Source organism: Athene cunicularia, assembly GCF_003259725.1.
Source record: "Athene cunicularia isolate RWA chromosome 4 unlocalized genomic scaffold, athCun1 chr4_part1, whole genome shotgun sequence".
Taxonomy (NCBI): Eukaryota; Metazoa; Chordata; class Aves; order Strigiformes; family Strigidae; genus Athene; species Athene cunicularia.
Genome location: NW_020799098.1, coordinates 2,399,528 through 2,415,126, shown reverse-complemented (window position 1 = coordinate 2,415,126; position 15,599 = coordinate 2,399,528). Strand labels below are relative to the sequence as shown.

At 49.5% G+C, this 15,599-nt stretch overlaps 2 protein-coding genes across 3 annotated transcripts in view; both read right to left on the bottom strand.

The window, feature by feature from the left end:
* The window catches only part of UBOX5 (U-box domain containing 5), a 16,065-nt gene extending 6,638 nt beyond the window's left edge, over window positions 1-9,427 (bottom strand). For both annotated transcript variants that reach the window (XM_026846769.1, XM_026846770.1), the window contains exons 1-3: window positions 9,313-9,427; window positions 4,483-4,579; window positions 1,419-2,601 (exon numbers count right to left, since the gene is read on the bottom strand). In XM_026846769.1, coding sequence (XP_026702570.1) covers window positions 1,419-2,601; window positions 4,483-4,536 — 1,237 coding nt within the window. In that variant the 5' untranslated portion in view covers window positions 4,537-4,579; window positions 9,313-9,427. The remainder of the gene's footprint in view (window positions 1-1,418; window positions 2,602-4,482; window positions 4,580-9,312) is intronic.
* Window positions 8,754-11,946, bottom strand: FASTKD5 (FAST kinase domains 5). The gene has a single exon (XM_026846768.1). The coding sequence runs from the start codon at window positions 11,456-11,458 to the stop codon at window positions 8,984-8,986; it is 2,475 nt and encodes an 824-aa protein (XP_026702569.1). The 5' UTR covers window positions 11,459-11,946; the 3' UTR covers window positions 8,754-8,983.
* Between the last annotated feature and the right edge of the window lie 3,653 nt (window positions 11,947-15,599).

The window sequence follows — 15,599 nt, the reverse complement described above, 5'->3', positions numbered from 1 at the left end:
CCCTGGGCAGCCCATTCCAACGCCCAACAGCCCCTTCTGCACAGAAATCCTTCCCCAGAGCCAGCCTGACCCTGCCCTGGGCAGCTTGAGGCCATTCCCTCGGGGCCTGGCGCTGGGGCCTTGGCTCCAGAGACTCATCCCCCCTCTCTGCCCCCTCCTGGCAGGGAGTTGCCGAGGGCCAGGAGGTCTCCCCTCAGCCTCCTCTTCTCCAGACTGAACCCCCCCAGTTCCCCCAGCCGCTCCCCAGCAGACCTGTGCTCCAGACCCTGCCCCAGCTCCGTTGCCCTTCTCTGGCCACGCTCGAGTCATTCAATGGCCTTTTTGGGGTGAGGGGCCCAGAACTGAACCAAAAACTTATCTCAGGGTTGCAGGTCTGGACTGTTTTTCAGCCTGCTGGAGCTCATGTGCAGTAGCACTGCTATGAGATCACAGAGAAACGCAAGGCTAAAAGGAAAGCAATGCCCATTCCTTTCCCATGTAGACACAAGTCACATCCCTTATCTAACGTCTCTACTTGGTTTTCTGCCGTAACCGCAAACTCTGTGCGAGTCTCTCGCAGCCTGTGCTATCTTCTCCTCCCTGCTCTGAAGGCAGCACTGCCTGCAATTCCCTTGCTGCTGTTTGTTCCAGATGAGTGTCACCCAGAGGTTACGCACGCTCCTCAAGCTCAGCCTCAGCCACAGCAAGAGCAGCCCCATGAGAGGGTAAAGAGCCAGCGTGTCCCAGGGACACAACCTGCGCAGCGACGCTGAGCGTGCAGGGAACCAGCTGTACCAAGAGCCCAGGCTGGCAGTGCCTGGCCAGGGAAATCCATGAGCAGGATTAGTGCCTGTTCCTGCTTTCCTCCCCACCTCACTTCTTCTGAGAAGATCCACACCAGCCAGGACTCCCCAGGCCATCCCCACTGCATCACCAGACTTTTTTTTTTTTTCCTCTTGTTGTGTATTTTCTCACTGATGCAAGGACATACTGGATGGGTAAGATGATAAATCACACATGATAAACTTCAAACCAGCACACTGTGAGAAAAATATTATCTCCACAGGGGCAGTGGCTTGAAAGCAAGGAGGAGAAAGGAAATGCAAGCTAAAAGGGAAACACAGCAACCTGAGCAAACAAGAGGGTTGTGAAACAGTCTGCACAGGTTGCACGATGAGAACCATGAGCCTAGAGATGAGGAAAAAATGAAACAAAATGAGGACAAAGCCTATCCAGGGATGGCAGGTTGTGCTGAGGAGAGAAGAGCTGATCGAGACGATGACCTGACTTGCATAGCATCTAGCAACAGCAAAATACAATGGCCTTAAAGCTTTCTAGAGGCAGCATGGGAATCTGTACTGGAGCCTCCTGACTTGAAAACCTGGCCCTGGGCTGTCAAGACACTTAAGAAACACAAGTGACTTAGGGAGCCATGATACCTGTCGAACAGTCCATTTGGATCAAATGCGAGTCATTGTCAGTTTTCATTTTTTTAGCACTGTTCTCTGAGGTAGATGTGACAAGTAAGTTTGTAGAAGAAAAATAAGGTGGTTGCACAGAGCTCTGATCCATACAGTCCATTTTCCTTTTCAGAGAAGACATTGTTATGGAAGAAGGTACGAGCATTTCTGAGGCATGAGCCCTCCCGAGCAGGTTGGTGCCAGGGATGCTGTGCTGTAAGAGGAAGTGGTCTATCCTGGCCTTGAGGGTAGGGTGAGGTAGGGGCTGCGAGTGCTGGCTGAAGGCCACCCCAGTGAAAGGATCACTGGGTACCCTGCCCCAAGACGCCTCACTCCGGTTGCATTTTTCCAAGGTGGTCTGGTCGATCACCTTCCCAGAGGGCAGGAGCATGGGGAAGGTCATGATCTCCAGAGTGATGGGGTCTAGGAATTCTTCAGGGATGTCTTGGACAACATCCACCAGCTTGCGGAGGGTCTGCTGCTCGCTGTCGTTAGCACTGAAGGGCACGCAGTCGCTCTCCATCGGCGTCCAAAGCTCTGGCTTGAGGCTGCCCACATCCTGGGCGAAGAACTGGGAGGCCACCTGAAAGACACCCTCGATCACCTCCTGTGGGCACGATTTGGCAGGTTGTCCCCACACCTCCAGCCTCTTAATGCAAGGCAGGCCACCTCCGGCCACGTGGGTGATGCAGATTTTTAAGTGCGACACGTTGCTCAGCGAGGCGGGCCCTTTGTTCCAGAGGTCTTGAGATGCAGAGCCAGGGTAGGAGAAGACATTTTCCATCTGATGGAAGGGAGGCCTCGGCTTGAAGCCTCTGTGGCCAAACGTCACTTTGCTTTGATTTTTTAAGACAGCTTTGCCCACCAGTGTGAAAGTGTCTTTGTCTGACACAGGCTGACCGGCCAGACCTGAGAACTGACCCTCAGGGCTCTGCCAAGAGGTTTTATTGCATGAGGTAGAGGTGTGAACTTCGAGCCCGGAGAAGGTTTGGTATCCCCCGGATGAGATGTCAATATTAATCCTGCAGATCTCAATGTTGAAGGGAAAAGAGATCGTGACGTGGACTGGAGGTTTGATGAAGTATTCGCTGCGGAAACCACGATTTCTCCTGGCAAGGTCTTCAGAGATCAGATTCTCCACTTCGTAACCATCAGCAGAAATCTGTGTTTCAGGAGAAAACAGGATTTAATTTGAAGCAAGAAGATAAAAGGAAACTAATTTCACAAGCACTTAACGCAGATTCACAAGATGACAACAATTAGGAACCAAGACCATGGTTTCATGTGCAGCTGAGACAACCCAGGAGATCCCTGCTGCTGGGCAGAACAGACCCACTCCCCCCCTCCTCCAGCCATGCAGTCCTGTCCGCTCTTCTCTGCCCCCTCTGTTACCTGGTCAGCCATTTCCAGAGCTGATTTAACTGCTAAAAAAGTGAAAAATTATGGATGGTTTGTGGTTTTGGCTGGGTCAGCAAACTAAATCAAGTGGGAGAGTGTAGCTGGGAGCAGAGCATGTGCACGTGGAGGAGATGGGAGTCTCCTCTCCTTCAGCAGCGGTGAAACATCATCAGCTTATCCTGCCACGTGGAAACGTACTCGGAATCACACAGCTACAGGATCCCAGAGAAATCTGGAGCTCAGTTAGCTGACTGCCTTGTCCTGCTCTGGGATCAACCCTACCCATCCCTGCGGGAGATGCGCTTAACTAGGCTGGGCCCCATCCCATGTCAATCCCACCCTCTGGTCTGCTCCTGGGCAGACTGGCTCTACCCATTCCTTCTCCTGAGAGCACTGAGGCTTAGAAAGTCTGCAGCACATGCTAAAGGAACAAATAACAGCAAAGAATATCTAGTTATTCCACCTACTTAATCTAGTCACTCCACACCCTCCTGATCCCAACGGTCACACCAAACCTCAGTAGCAGGGCCGGCTCTCTCAACACAGCACGCAGATGGATGGTCACACCTTTACTGATGTCTTTACAGCTTAAAAATCCAAGGTTGTCTTGGATTTTGGGGTGTGAGTCAGTGGGGAGACTTGCAATTAAAAAATGGCTTTGAATTAAAACTGAATTAGTTTCTAAGAGATTCTGATGATGCTGAGTGAAAAACATGAGTGCTTGTAATTTCAGCAAACATTGGCAGGAACTGTGTATTCTATTGGGCAAAGGGAAAGCTGTAATATTGGAGAGAAAAAGGTATCTCAAGTCAAAGCACACATACCCGTAAGCACATAACACTGTCCTGTTATGAGATCTTGGAAGATTAGGGCTTCCTCCCTCCAAGAATTAGTGTGTGCCACATCACAGCAGTCACATGAGGTTATACGGTGTTCTAACGCTAGCTGGCAGACTGGCCAAAGCACAGACAGGACAAAGCAAATTTTGAAGGGTAACTTCTGGGAAATCTCTCAATACCGATTTTTCAAAGTACTCAGCCTTCAGCTCCACTTTATCTTCAAGTGAGCTGCAGATCCCAAGCACCCAGACATGGGTTCTCTTAGTGGTCACACATCAGGGACTCTCTCAAGACCAAAGCACAAAAGGGGAAGGGGGTCCAGGAGGACAGATTCCCCACATTAGCTCACAGAATCTCCTTGCTGGGAATGACAGGAAACTGATGAGCTTGGAAGAGAAAGCTGTGAGCAAAACCACCCAAATCACAACCCTCCCACATCGCTGGAAAAGGATTTTAATTGACAAAAATGCTCTCAGTTCTGCAGACTGAAGAGCCTACACTTTACCTGCATCTGTCTTTAATGCTTTTGCTGCCAGTGGACATACAGAGCCTCCCATGTTAAAATCCCTCTCTGAACCAGCCAGACCACACAAAATGACAGGAGTTTGCTGCGAGTTGCCTTTGCTTTGTTACCTCTGGGAAGCCTGGCATGGCCAGCCAAAAATCAGTCTTCCAGAAACACTGCTAATTATCACAGATGAGCAGCGAACAAGCGCTTCCCAGCCCCAGCCAGTCCAGCACGGTACTTTCACCTAACCCCTCCACCCTTCCATCTCCCTAAACCCACCTTTCCATCATTACTTTACCTTGTTGCAGTGAATTCTTGGCTTGAACTGTGGGAGACAGACGTTTATTACCATCTTGGCAGTTGGAGATAGCTCACTTTCTGAGCATCAGATTCAGCTTGTGGGAAAAAAAAAAAAAGAAAGGAAAATAAAGTGAATGCGAGTGAGCAGTGAAAGGTTTTCGTGTTTTGGAGCCTGTATGAATTACAAGCTCGGTAGTTCCTAAAACGCAGCTCAGATCTGAGTCCAGGAGGTGAAGCCAATATGACTGGTGGAGGGATGGGATCAAGATAAAAAACGGTATTAATTAGTGAACCCCTGGAGAAACATCAAAGAGAAATTGTTTATTTTAACTTTAAAAGTCTTACCTACGGATAGACTAGCAATCAGATCCGAAAGATTATTAAAGATGTGGGAGGTTTTGTAGATATGGTAAAGCATCAACTATGCCATGAGGTTGTCAGAGGAACTGGTGTGAGCTCCCAGTGGCCTCAGTCGGCCCTGGAGCACATGGGCTGCTCCGTGATCTGACCGGGGCACTCGGCACCGCAGCTGGCCAGAAAGAGCCGGGGTCCATCCCTGCCGTGTGGCCTTGAACTGCCTGGTTTATCTCCGTGCCTGGTTTCTACCCCCCACCGATGCCACGTCTATCTGCTGCCTTCAGCAGTTTGAGACAGGACCTGCCTGTGCTCTTGGACAACACCCAACACGACAAGCTCGGACGGGGCCTCTCGGGACAAGGGTAACACCAGTCAGCACTGACATGCCGCTGCCGCCAAGAGAAACGTTTCTTGAGGGCTTTGGGAGCCTCAGATGTAAGATGAGATTAAACACAAATATTAATAATCAGTATTTAATAGCTCCAAGGGAGCAGAGGGCATTTAATAGCTCTGAGGAAGATTATCTGTGTCTGCTGAGTGTTCTGACAATGTTCATTAAAGCAACTCAAGTGAACACCCCTTCTTTTCCACTGAAAAGGCAATTCGAATTGGTTATAACAGATCCCTTTTAAGAATGAAATTATCTGCGAGGTAAGGGTTTTAACCTTACCTTAACCTTAGTTTTAATATGTCATTGCTTTGGGCAATCTTGCAAATTAGGAGCCTGCTGCTTTCTTAAAGAACCAGCAGCCCTTTAATGATTTTTCAACTGAAACAGTTGCTTCAGCCGAAGTGAAATGGGAATTGTGGGGCCACGCTCCACTGAAATGCAGAGTGTTAACTAGCTCACCTCGCCTGCCTGCTAAGCCTGCGGGTGCAGGCTGCTCTGCGCAACAGTCTGAAATGAGAAATGCAGTACCTGAGGTACAAAGCCCACATATAAAAATCAACAAAACAGAAGAAACCAAGCCTTGCAGAGAGCAGAGCTTCAAGGTTAATGCTTGACCCAAGCAGGGGTGTACATAAGAAAAGCTGCAGCAGGCCAGATGGGCACCCCTTCCAGGCCAATATTTGGTCTGACAGCATCAGGAGCAATTCCTGCTCCTCAAAAAGGAATGCAGACACAGGGCAAGCAGAAACCAACGCTCCTCCATTACTTTATTGGCTTTCTGAGCTCAAGAGGCTTCCAGTACAGGGCTGCCAGTGAGGGACTGTTCAAACAGGCTTTTAAACTGGTCTGACTTTTGGCACCCACATCTTGTGGGAGTGAGACAGGCGATTTAACTACAGGCTGTGTGACAAAACTACTCTTTTTGGTCCATTTTGAATCTGTGGCTGGTAAATTAGCTTGACCCTCGGAGCTGGCACTACGAAAACCAGCAAATCAACACTCTCCGCTCCCTTTTCTTGGAATGACTCAAGGTTCACCCTCTGTCCTATTTCTCCTCACGACTCTTTCCTGGGCTCAAGACTTCTCTGTTCTGATCTGACCAGACTGGTGCACTCGCATTCAGCAAGTTTTGGTGAGACCTTCCCTGAATGATGGGGAGAGGCACCTTCACCTCTGCATCACTGCAAACCCATTGCTTTAAATTGAACTCACTTCTCACAAGCTGCTGTCTGTTGAGATCCTGCCCACAGCCGATGCCAAATTCTCCCATGGATCTTGCAGTCGCGCACCTCCTCTTTCCTAGTGCTGCCTTGTGTTAGGCAAATCATGGATGGGTGCAAGCCCAGAGCATGCTCACGTCTTCTTCCAAGCTTAAAGCTTGTTAGTGAGGTTGCGTCCTAAACCTTCATCCTTTTCTACCATGCCTTTAATGGTCTGTGGCAATTAGCTCTGGTTAATTACAAACACTTTATTCTCTCACTAAACTTGCTTTCAATTCAGTTGCTCCTCGTTCTGCGGCGCGAGGAGCTATCTATGTATACATAGGTATATTTTACAGGATTTTCTACCTGTTTGTGACCCTGACAGACTTCAACTCAGGCTAATTTTTCCAGGTTCAACTTCTCCGTAGGAAAATGCATTATTCTGCATGTCCAAGTCACTGCTCTCCCTTCTTCTGAAAAGCTCTGCTACACTTGCTTCACAGCGAAAATTGATCGCTGAGTTGCTTTTACCCATGGCTGTGGTTTTTCTGCTCTTCCCATGAAAACACAACTCAGAAGACAGACAGTGGGGATGAAGGGACAGATTAAATGAGAAACTGGAATGAGATTAGGACTAAGCTTCTGTGTAAAGAAGGAAAGCAAGAACTGGCTGGACACAGTGATAGGAAAGTAAAGGGGCTGGCTGAGCCCAGAGATGCAGGCTGGGAACAAAAATCAGCAGGGACAGGCAAAAACAGGTGAGAGGAACAGATGAGAGGAGCCACCAGGATCAGATGGGGACAGTGAGCCCAAGACCCTTCTAGCAATGAGCCTGGTCTGAAGCAAGAGCTTGGGGAATCCAGACTGTAAAAACCTCTGGAAAAAGAATAGGACAGGGCAGCAGATGGTGGCTTCCCATAGCTACTGCTGTCACTATGCTTGTGTGGAGGTCTCCCGTGCAAACGACAGCTCACGTGGTTGTGGCATGAAGTAGGTTCTGAATTTACGAACACTTTAAAAATACAACACCCGTAAAAGTGCATTACTAAAGTCATTACTTTTCAAAACAAATGACTAAGATCACAAAGGACTCACAGACTATGAAGTGCCATCAGGATGTCACACAAGTGTGTCTCTCGAGTGCGTGACTTCCCCAAGGTGAACAAAGATCTTTCGACTGAGGCGCTGAAATGAAGACCTGAAGGACTGTACTCTCTACTTCTCTATGCCAGCATGATCCTCTCTGGTCTTGGACAAGCAATTTAAAACCAGGCTTTTTGGAGTTAGTCTCGAAGTGCCTTCCTGGTGTCCTACATAAGACTAGAGAGCTGCTGCAATAAGGAACATGCACAGCCGACAATTAAAGACAGGGCTTCATAACACTGAGTATTTAAGGGAGAGGGAAAAAAAAAACCAGCCCAGACATTTTAAACCAGGCAGCCAAAAATGAAATAATATACAGTATGTGTCTTGGGACAGCAACCTGCCTACTGCCACCTCTCTTCCCCATTCTCCACCTCAGTACACCTTGAAAATCCGGACTGCAGAATAGTAAGAACAGCTCAGCTGCCAGTGCAGTGGGAACGAGAGTTTCTGCTGCTCCCTGTGAAAAAAATCCCTTCAGCTCTGGTCAGTTGTAGAGCCTGCTCTGTGCACCTCAGGAAAATGTCTCTCCTCTTGGAAAGAACCATCTCTGGAAAGCTCAAGAAGCCAGCAACCCTGTCCTCAGAATGGCAGAAATGTGCAGAAATCAGACACCGCACCACATCCTGAGCAAGAAAATAACACAGTGAGCCAGTGACAGAGGGTGAAAACAGCAGCCTCCAGAGCAGATGCTCCGCACAGCTAGAGTTCGCATTCTAGCCTGCGTGACTAGTCCTAGTTAGGACTCATCATCACCCAGGCAGGGGAATCACCTTGAGGTGGCTCTGTCGGCTCTATTTGGCAGCAGACATTATCAACAGGGTCAAATCCTCTCCGCCAGGCACTGTGGAGAGCTGGGCACAAAATTAATGTCTCAGAGTCAGAGCAGCCCAACCCTCAGCCCCAGCTTCCATCTCACCACTCAGCTTTCACACTCTGGCCTGCTCATGCACAGCTCCTAAAGGAGAAACTCAGACTGTATGCTCACCAGCCCCAGCTCGGTGATGATGGAAACGCTAAGGAAATATGTGTATATGTTCCTGGCACCCAGGTCAGCTTCATGACTAAAAATCATTCCAATTCTCTTATCAAACATCACGGTTCTGCTCTCATGGAGTCACCAAATCCATCCACTTTCATTTAGCGCAGAGAAAAAAGTAATCACGGAGAAAAACGAATAGGACAGTAGTTTTTATTTGTCATGGAAGCATTTGATGATCTACGTACAAAAGGAGAGCACGGGACACATGGCTGTCAGCAGAGCAGAACTGTCTAATACAGCAAGGCAGCCTGAGCACACAGAGCAACCAACTTAACCAACACTCAAGAGGCCATTTTCACCAGTAACCAGAAAGAGAGATGGATCTGGGAGGCCGTGTCAGCCTCTGAGCAAGCACTCCATCAGGTTAGCCAGCCCTGCTAAGCAGCGCTGGGTCAAACACTTTGTAATGGAGGTAGCTCAGTTTCTCCAAACGTGTGCGTTTGAGTAGAGGAAACCATTCCCAAAAGGGAAGCTCAACCACCACGTAGCCCAGCTGCTGCAGCTGCCGCCGTTTCAAGCGGTGCAGCCCCAAGAGGCGCTTGGAGCTGTAGCAGTAGTGGTTTCGGTTGGACACCTGAAGAGCCAGTTTCACCTCCTGAGGCTGGTGATTCAGTGTAAGAGACCAGGGGGTTTCAAGACAGTGCCCCGATTTAGGCTCAACTTGTAATCTGGCATCTGTGATAAGAGTTCCACCTGAAAGCACAGCATGATCCCCCACATGTGGTGTCTGTGCTTCATCCCTCCACTTCTGACTGTGAGGCCTGGCTTCATTTTCCACTTCCACAGGAGAGTGGCTGCTAAATCTCCCTTTTATAAGCTGAGTCAGTAAGTCATCTGTTAGACTAACTCCAATGTCTTTTAGTTTCCTATCTCCAACAGGATCTTTGAAGTTGAAAGGGATGGGATGTCCATCCATGGCCAAATGAACCTCCAGATCACTTGATCTCGTGTGAGGCAGGATCATGTGGTTCTTCACATACTCAGGGCCACCTAACATGCTCTCAAGAAGAGACGTGGCTTCCACAATTTCATGCCTGACATAGATTTCTTGCTCGGCAAAATTCAGAACCATCTCGGTCATCTCTTGAGAAAGCAGAGGTGGGAGGCGGCTGCCTTGGTAGCTTGGGCATTCAATTTCAACGCTCTTACTAAGGGTGAACAGGTCCTTTCTGAGCTCATATTTACTACCTCTCGTTTTCCGGACAAACTCATCCCTCAAAGCATAGTCTATTAGCTCCTCTGGGAAGCGTTTGACAAATGCCAGGCCAAGCAAACCAGTAAGGAGATGCTCTGGAAACTTTCCAAATTCATGGAGTTTTCTATGCATCTGCTCTATTAGGCTGGAGTAAAACTCTTCCTCGTTTGGAGGTTCATAGTCCAGGCATCCAAATGACCACAAGAACTTGGCAGCATCTTTGCTTCGGCAGTAAGTCACCCTAGAAGGCAAAGACATGGCTATGGCAGCCAAAATGCCTTCGTCAAAGTAGTGTAGGGATGAAAAGGTAAGTGCGATGTGCATGACGCCCTGGATGTTCGTCGCAGGAATCCGAGCGGGAATAACCTTCACAAGTTCCTTTAAGAGGGGTAAGTGGTCCATGCGAGTGTAACGGAGTACTTTAAGCACGTTCACCAAAGCATAAGTGCTCATGTCTTCTATCTGCAGGGAGACTCTGTCTGCTATTTTTCTCATGACATGGTCAGAGATACCACTGAGGGACTTGAAGAGCCCCAAGCAGATAGCACCCACCTCCTCCAAGGTGAAGGAGTCCAAGTACTTCAAAATCATGCTCTCTATCTTCTGTGTCAAGTCCGCGGGTGACCTCCGGCCTTCCCCTATGATGTAAAGGAGCTGAACAAACTGGGCCAAAGTGAGGTCTTTCCAGTTCATGTTGGCGTAGCTGAACAAAATGCTCAGGTAGGAAGGCACACTACGCTCCAGGCAGCGCCAGCAATCAGCCACCAGCAGCAGCTGGTCCAGGTTCATGTCCCACACCCGCTGGCAGAATTCTTTCTCGCATGCGTTCAGCAGAGGGTGGGTGGGCGGAAGAACCAAACGGACACAAGCCTTTAAAACATCGATGAGATCTGAAGTGCTGAATGACCCAAGGTTCCTGACAGCACAGCAACACAGTGTATTAAACCTGGGCTCGGACACCAACGCCACGTGCTGTTCCACTGGTAAACGACTCAGCTTGCGAAAATAATCCGCGATAGTTCCTGGGCTATGGCTTCCCTTGCAGTCGACCATGCTGCGTAAAATCGAGTCACCTTCTTCTAAAGGAAGAGTCTCTACAGGCTCAGACTTGTCATAGCTGAGAGATCTGTATTCAGGCCTCCCTTTCTGAAACACGCGAGGATCCTCCTTGGAGTCATGCATCTCTCTTTTTTCCTTTTTCACTTCCTCGTTGGTTTGTGCCCCAGAGAGACTCGCTGAGGTGGTCGGCTCGAGGAGTGGTTTGGACTCGGGCTTTGGCGGGGCATTTCTGAGGGGTGGCAAAGCTTGAGAAGAGGCGGTGCTGAACGTATGTTGAAGCTGTGCCGTGCCAGGGCTGGTGAAAGTGTCACCGAGAGCCTGGCCACTGCTCCTAGCAGCATGCTGCTGGGAGGCACCTCTGCTTTTGGCATAGGCAGATGGATTATACAATACTCTGTAGTCCAGAGGATTCAGCAACTGGATGGTAGCCACAGATTCGGTTCTGGCGTTGGCTGTTTCTGGGTTCTCTTCCTTTTTCTGCTTACTTTTGCTGCTTCCGCTCTTGGCCTTGTACTTGGCTGTAGTCGAAAATGGAGTCACCCTGCTCAGCCTTGGAAATCTTCGGTATATTAGCACTGTAGCCATGGATCACAATTTACTGGGGTCAGAATTGCTTCCAGGTACTGAAAAAAGGGCAGACGAAGAATGAGTGGCTTCCACCTAACACGAAGCACTTTTTAATTTATCCTTTACACTACCGAATGTGAGGACGATGCCAAGTGTTTCCCCTAGCCAGGGCAGCTGCTTCCCTGCAAAGCTGGATGGTAGCTGCGATGGAACATCACCTCATGCAAAAGCAGTTCAAGACAAGCACCCAGGTGACCTGACACACCTGAAGTTAGGCTACACAGCAGTTGGGCATTACCTAATCTGGCAGGGACTACGGGACTTGAAAAAAAAACTAATCTCTTTTTCATTTTTAAGAGACACAAAACTGTTTTTCTTTCATTCTAAACAATGAAAACATGTTTTTTCAGTAGCGCTGCAGCTTCAGGGAACTTTTACATATTCAAACAGAGCATTCTGCTACTTTGGTCACCATAGTCTGAAACACCAACCACCACCTGAGAAGTTGTTGAAATATCCAGGGTGTTGCACTGCTCTTCGTGCTTGGAAACAGTATGTGGAGGCTGTGAGCAAACTCTCCACAAAACCAGTCCACAGAGTGAAAGCTGGCCCGTAACCTGAAGATAAAGATGAGTTGAAAGGAGAAATGTGGCCCCAAAACAAAGTGGGGGAAGAGTATGGGAGAAGCAAGACAAATCATTATGAGATGCTACATCCCGAGCTGAGAACCAGAGGGAATAGAGCTTTACACTTCAGACTTGGGAGTGTTTCCCATAGTTTTAGGGTACGGAATGCTTAAAAATGCCTGGTGCCTCCCTAACTCCTGCCTAAACCAGCTACAGCACAGAGGGTGAGAATGAGAAATTTGTCAGGAGTTCAGCTGCATGCTGCCAGCCCGCACAAGTTGCCAAACGAGCCTGTTTACAATGATTCAGATGCTGATTAAAAAAAAAAAAAAGCACCAGGTCAGCGCTCTGTGTAACACACCCCTGTCCCACCACGTGGGGCCAACCCCAAAGATGCATTAGCCCAGTCCTTTTCAACTTCTTTAAAATCCCTTGTGCTCTCACCACCCCAGGGAGCCAAGCAATCAGGAAAGTCAAAACCTGGCAGAGACACTGCAATACACATTAGCTTCTGTGTTCCCCACACTGGGGAAATAAATCCTTTATGGGAATCCCTCTGAGCTCTGCTTATAGGTGTGGCTTCCTGGTTAGGGCTAGATCAAGATGTCTTGGTGGCTCAGGGAAACTCAGTTTTGCACCAGCAAAATGGATACCTTGGGGGAAGAAGTGGGCTGAACACTGTGGCTCTAGGGTATCTGAGGAGGCTGCAGTGGGATGGGAGATCACAAGCAGCTCTGGCTGAATATAAGCTGGACTCTTTTTTTTTTTTTTGAGTACACCCCCCCAGCCCCTGTCTTCCATGACCCATTAGACAATCTATTCCTGCATCACAACGCTGAAATATCAGCTCTGGTCAAGGAAGGGGGAGATGGGAAGGGAGGGAGGACAGGGAGAGTCGAAGTGATGGTCTTTGCTCCCTCTTGGTGCCAGATGTGAGGTGCTGCCTGTTGCGGGGGTGGTTCCCTGCAGCAGCCTTGGCTGTCTCTTGTGCGCCCTGAACTCTCGCCCAGCAGCAAAAGCAGTAACAGCAGACAGGCAGGCAAGACATCTCTGATCTGGCTCTGCAGGCTGCTGTCTCACCAGGCAGCTTCACCTCTGTCTCGTCAGGGCTCAGCTTCTGTCCGAGGACAGGATCTCAGCACGGAGTTGGCATGGGAGTGCTCCCGATCTGCTCCAGTGCAAAATCAAGCAGCTCCATTCAGCCCTCTGGGACTGACCGTGTCAACTTGCACTGAGGCAGCTGAGGAAATCTCACATCCTCTGCTCCACGGGCAGAGCTTGGGGGCACCAACTGCCAGCTGGTGGGTGAGAAGCTGCCAGAGCAGTAACCCTCTCGGCCACCACAGCACTGGAGATGAAAAAAGCAACCTGGGTGGAGAACGGGAGGCTCTGGGGCAAAAAATAGGGAAGGCAAACTGAAATTAAGATTTCTGGAGAGAGCCACAGGAGGAGGAAGGTACAAGAAAGACAAATGTGTTTTTAAGGTGACTAGTAAACGGCTGATAAATACTGTGAGATGCTCAGTAGCCACTAAGCTTGCCAGGCACCTTATCTGTATCTCAAAGCATATCATGAGGCAGCCCGCTGGTGCAGATCAGGCTCTGCTGACCCTTAGGGCTGTGCCCCACAGGCAGCTGCAAGGCCATGACTGGCCCCCTCCAGTGTGAGAAGTCTAATCACAACACGGAGGAGAGACTCTACCCCCTTCTGACTGTCTTCTGAGCTGGGGAAAGGAAAAGCCCCCCCATAACCTGGACAGTAAAACCCCAGCCAAGAGCTGGGGTGCTTCAGCACAGCCCAGGCCTCACAAAGCCAACAGCAGCAACAAGCAGGAGCTGGATTTCAAAGCTCTCCTGTTTAGCACAAAGAAATGTTTGATGAAAACATAATTTCTGGCTCTACTGGCTGGGACATCCAAGCTGAACTGGCCGCAAGTGACAGGTGCCATCTTCATGTGGCTGAAGACAGGCAGCAGTGAAGTGGGCAAGGCTCAGACCTGCACCCTGGCTGGGGCGAGGAGACCCCATACCCTCTGACATCACCTCCACTTCTAGTACCTCACAGAGCTTGTCCTGGAGGACAATTAGAGGGGCTGGTTCAAGCTGCAAAGATGATCTCAGACAAGAGGAGGCTTATCCAGCCTAGGCTTTCCGAGAGACTTTTTTGTCTGACTCTATTCTGCATGTCTTCTATTTCTCTATTGTTGAGAAACACGAAAACACTACTGAGAGACAGGCCATTTATTTAAAACCACTTCTATTTGCTCTTGAAAGGTGAGAATACCTACAAAACGCAGCACTGTTACCAGAAACACCCCTCTCGGCAACAACAGCCCCACTTGAAAGACAGAGAATCAAAGTCGCAGCATTTGCACACCAAAAGCTCTGAAGTTGAGCGTTGCAGGCTGCTAAGAATGCCATCCGTGTAGTTTAGCGTTAAGCTGTGACACATTTGGGAAGCTTTTCAGTAAAGAGAACACTTCTCTCTTGCTCTAAACCCAGCCAAAAAGAGACCACGTGCAAGGGAGCAAGGTCTGCATGGGTCGAGATACTTCAAGCACCTCTGAAAAAAACAGGCTGGCTCCAAGTGGCCTTTCACCCAAGCCTTTCACACACCCCCAGCCTAAATCTTTGTGATCTTTGAAGTTTCTTACAGCATTTCTCTTCTAACTCCTCTCCTTGATTTCCCTCTCTTCCCGTTACCCTGAGTAATCAGCCTGCCTTCCTCCTCCCACTGCACTTCTTGTTCGTACCCAGTCAAACTCCTTCCCACCTCTGGGCAAGTCTCTCTAGAAATTTCACTTCCAGGGACTCCAAAAAGCCAGCCAGAAAGAGAGTTTTGGAGCTGGGCCCTGCAAGCTGCAAATGCACTTTACAGAGGCCCTCTGGGATGGAAACATCTTTGTGTATGTGTCTGTGTGTCACACTTAGAGCTGAGCTCTTGGCCAAGAGCGCAACTGCACAGCTGAGCGTTAGCTGAACACCAGGGAAAACAACATTCCTGGAGGGATGCCACCCGCTTCAGAGTATTAGCTCTGTGAAAAGGGATATGGTTGCACCCTGAAACGCTGTCCCTGCTTTTGGTCCCTCTGAAACACTCAAAGGGACTTTCAGCAGCACTGGAAGACCCTCACAGAATCCACGCTAGGAGACCACCCAGCCCTGCAGCGCACCGCCCCATCCTGTGCTTCCCCCTACCCAGCACCACGGACAATAAAAGGACAGAAGACATCTCCTCGGTACGTGTGAGGCACTTCAGATCCGATCGTTTTGGCCAAGAGCCTACAATCAGCACCTGTGCCTGGGCTGAAGAGAAAAATAACAAAAAAGGAGGTTTCTTCCCCCCCCCCAACGGATTATGACGTCAGAGTGCAAAAGCGTCACTTTTTCCTTTGTTTGTGCTTTCTTCCCTCCCTTTCAGGCCCCCGTCGGCATCAGAAGGCAGCAGGCACGACGAAGGGCTCGGCCGCCAACACCACCAGCGGTGGCGGTGCGGCTGCCAGGCCCGGCCCCCGGCGGGCACCGCTGGAAGGC

Coding starts and splice junctions, on each gene's coding strand:
- FASTKD5 (XM_026846768.1), bottom strand. CDS start 11,458: ATGGCTACAGTGCTAATATACCGAAGATTTCCAAGGCTGAGCAGGGTG.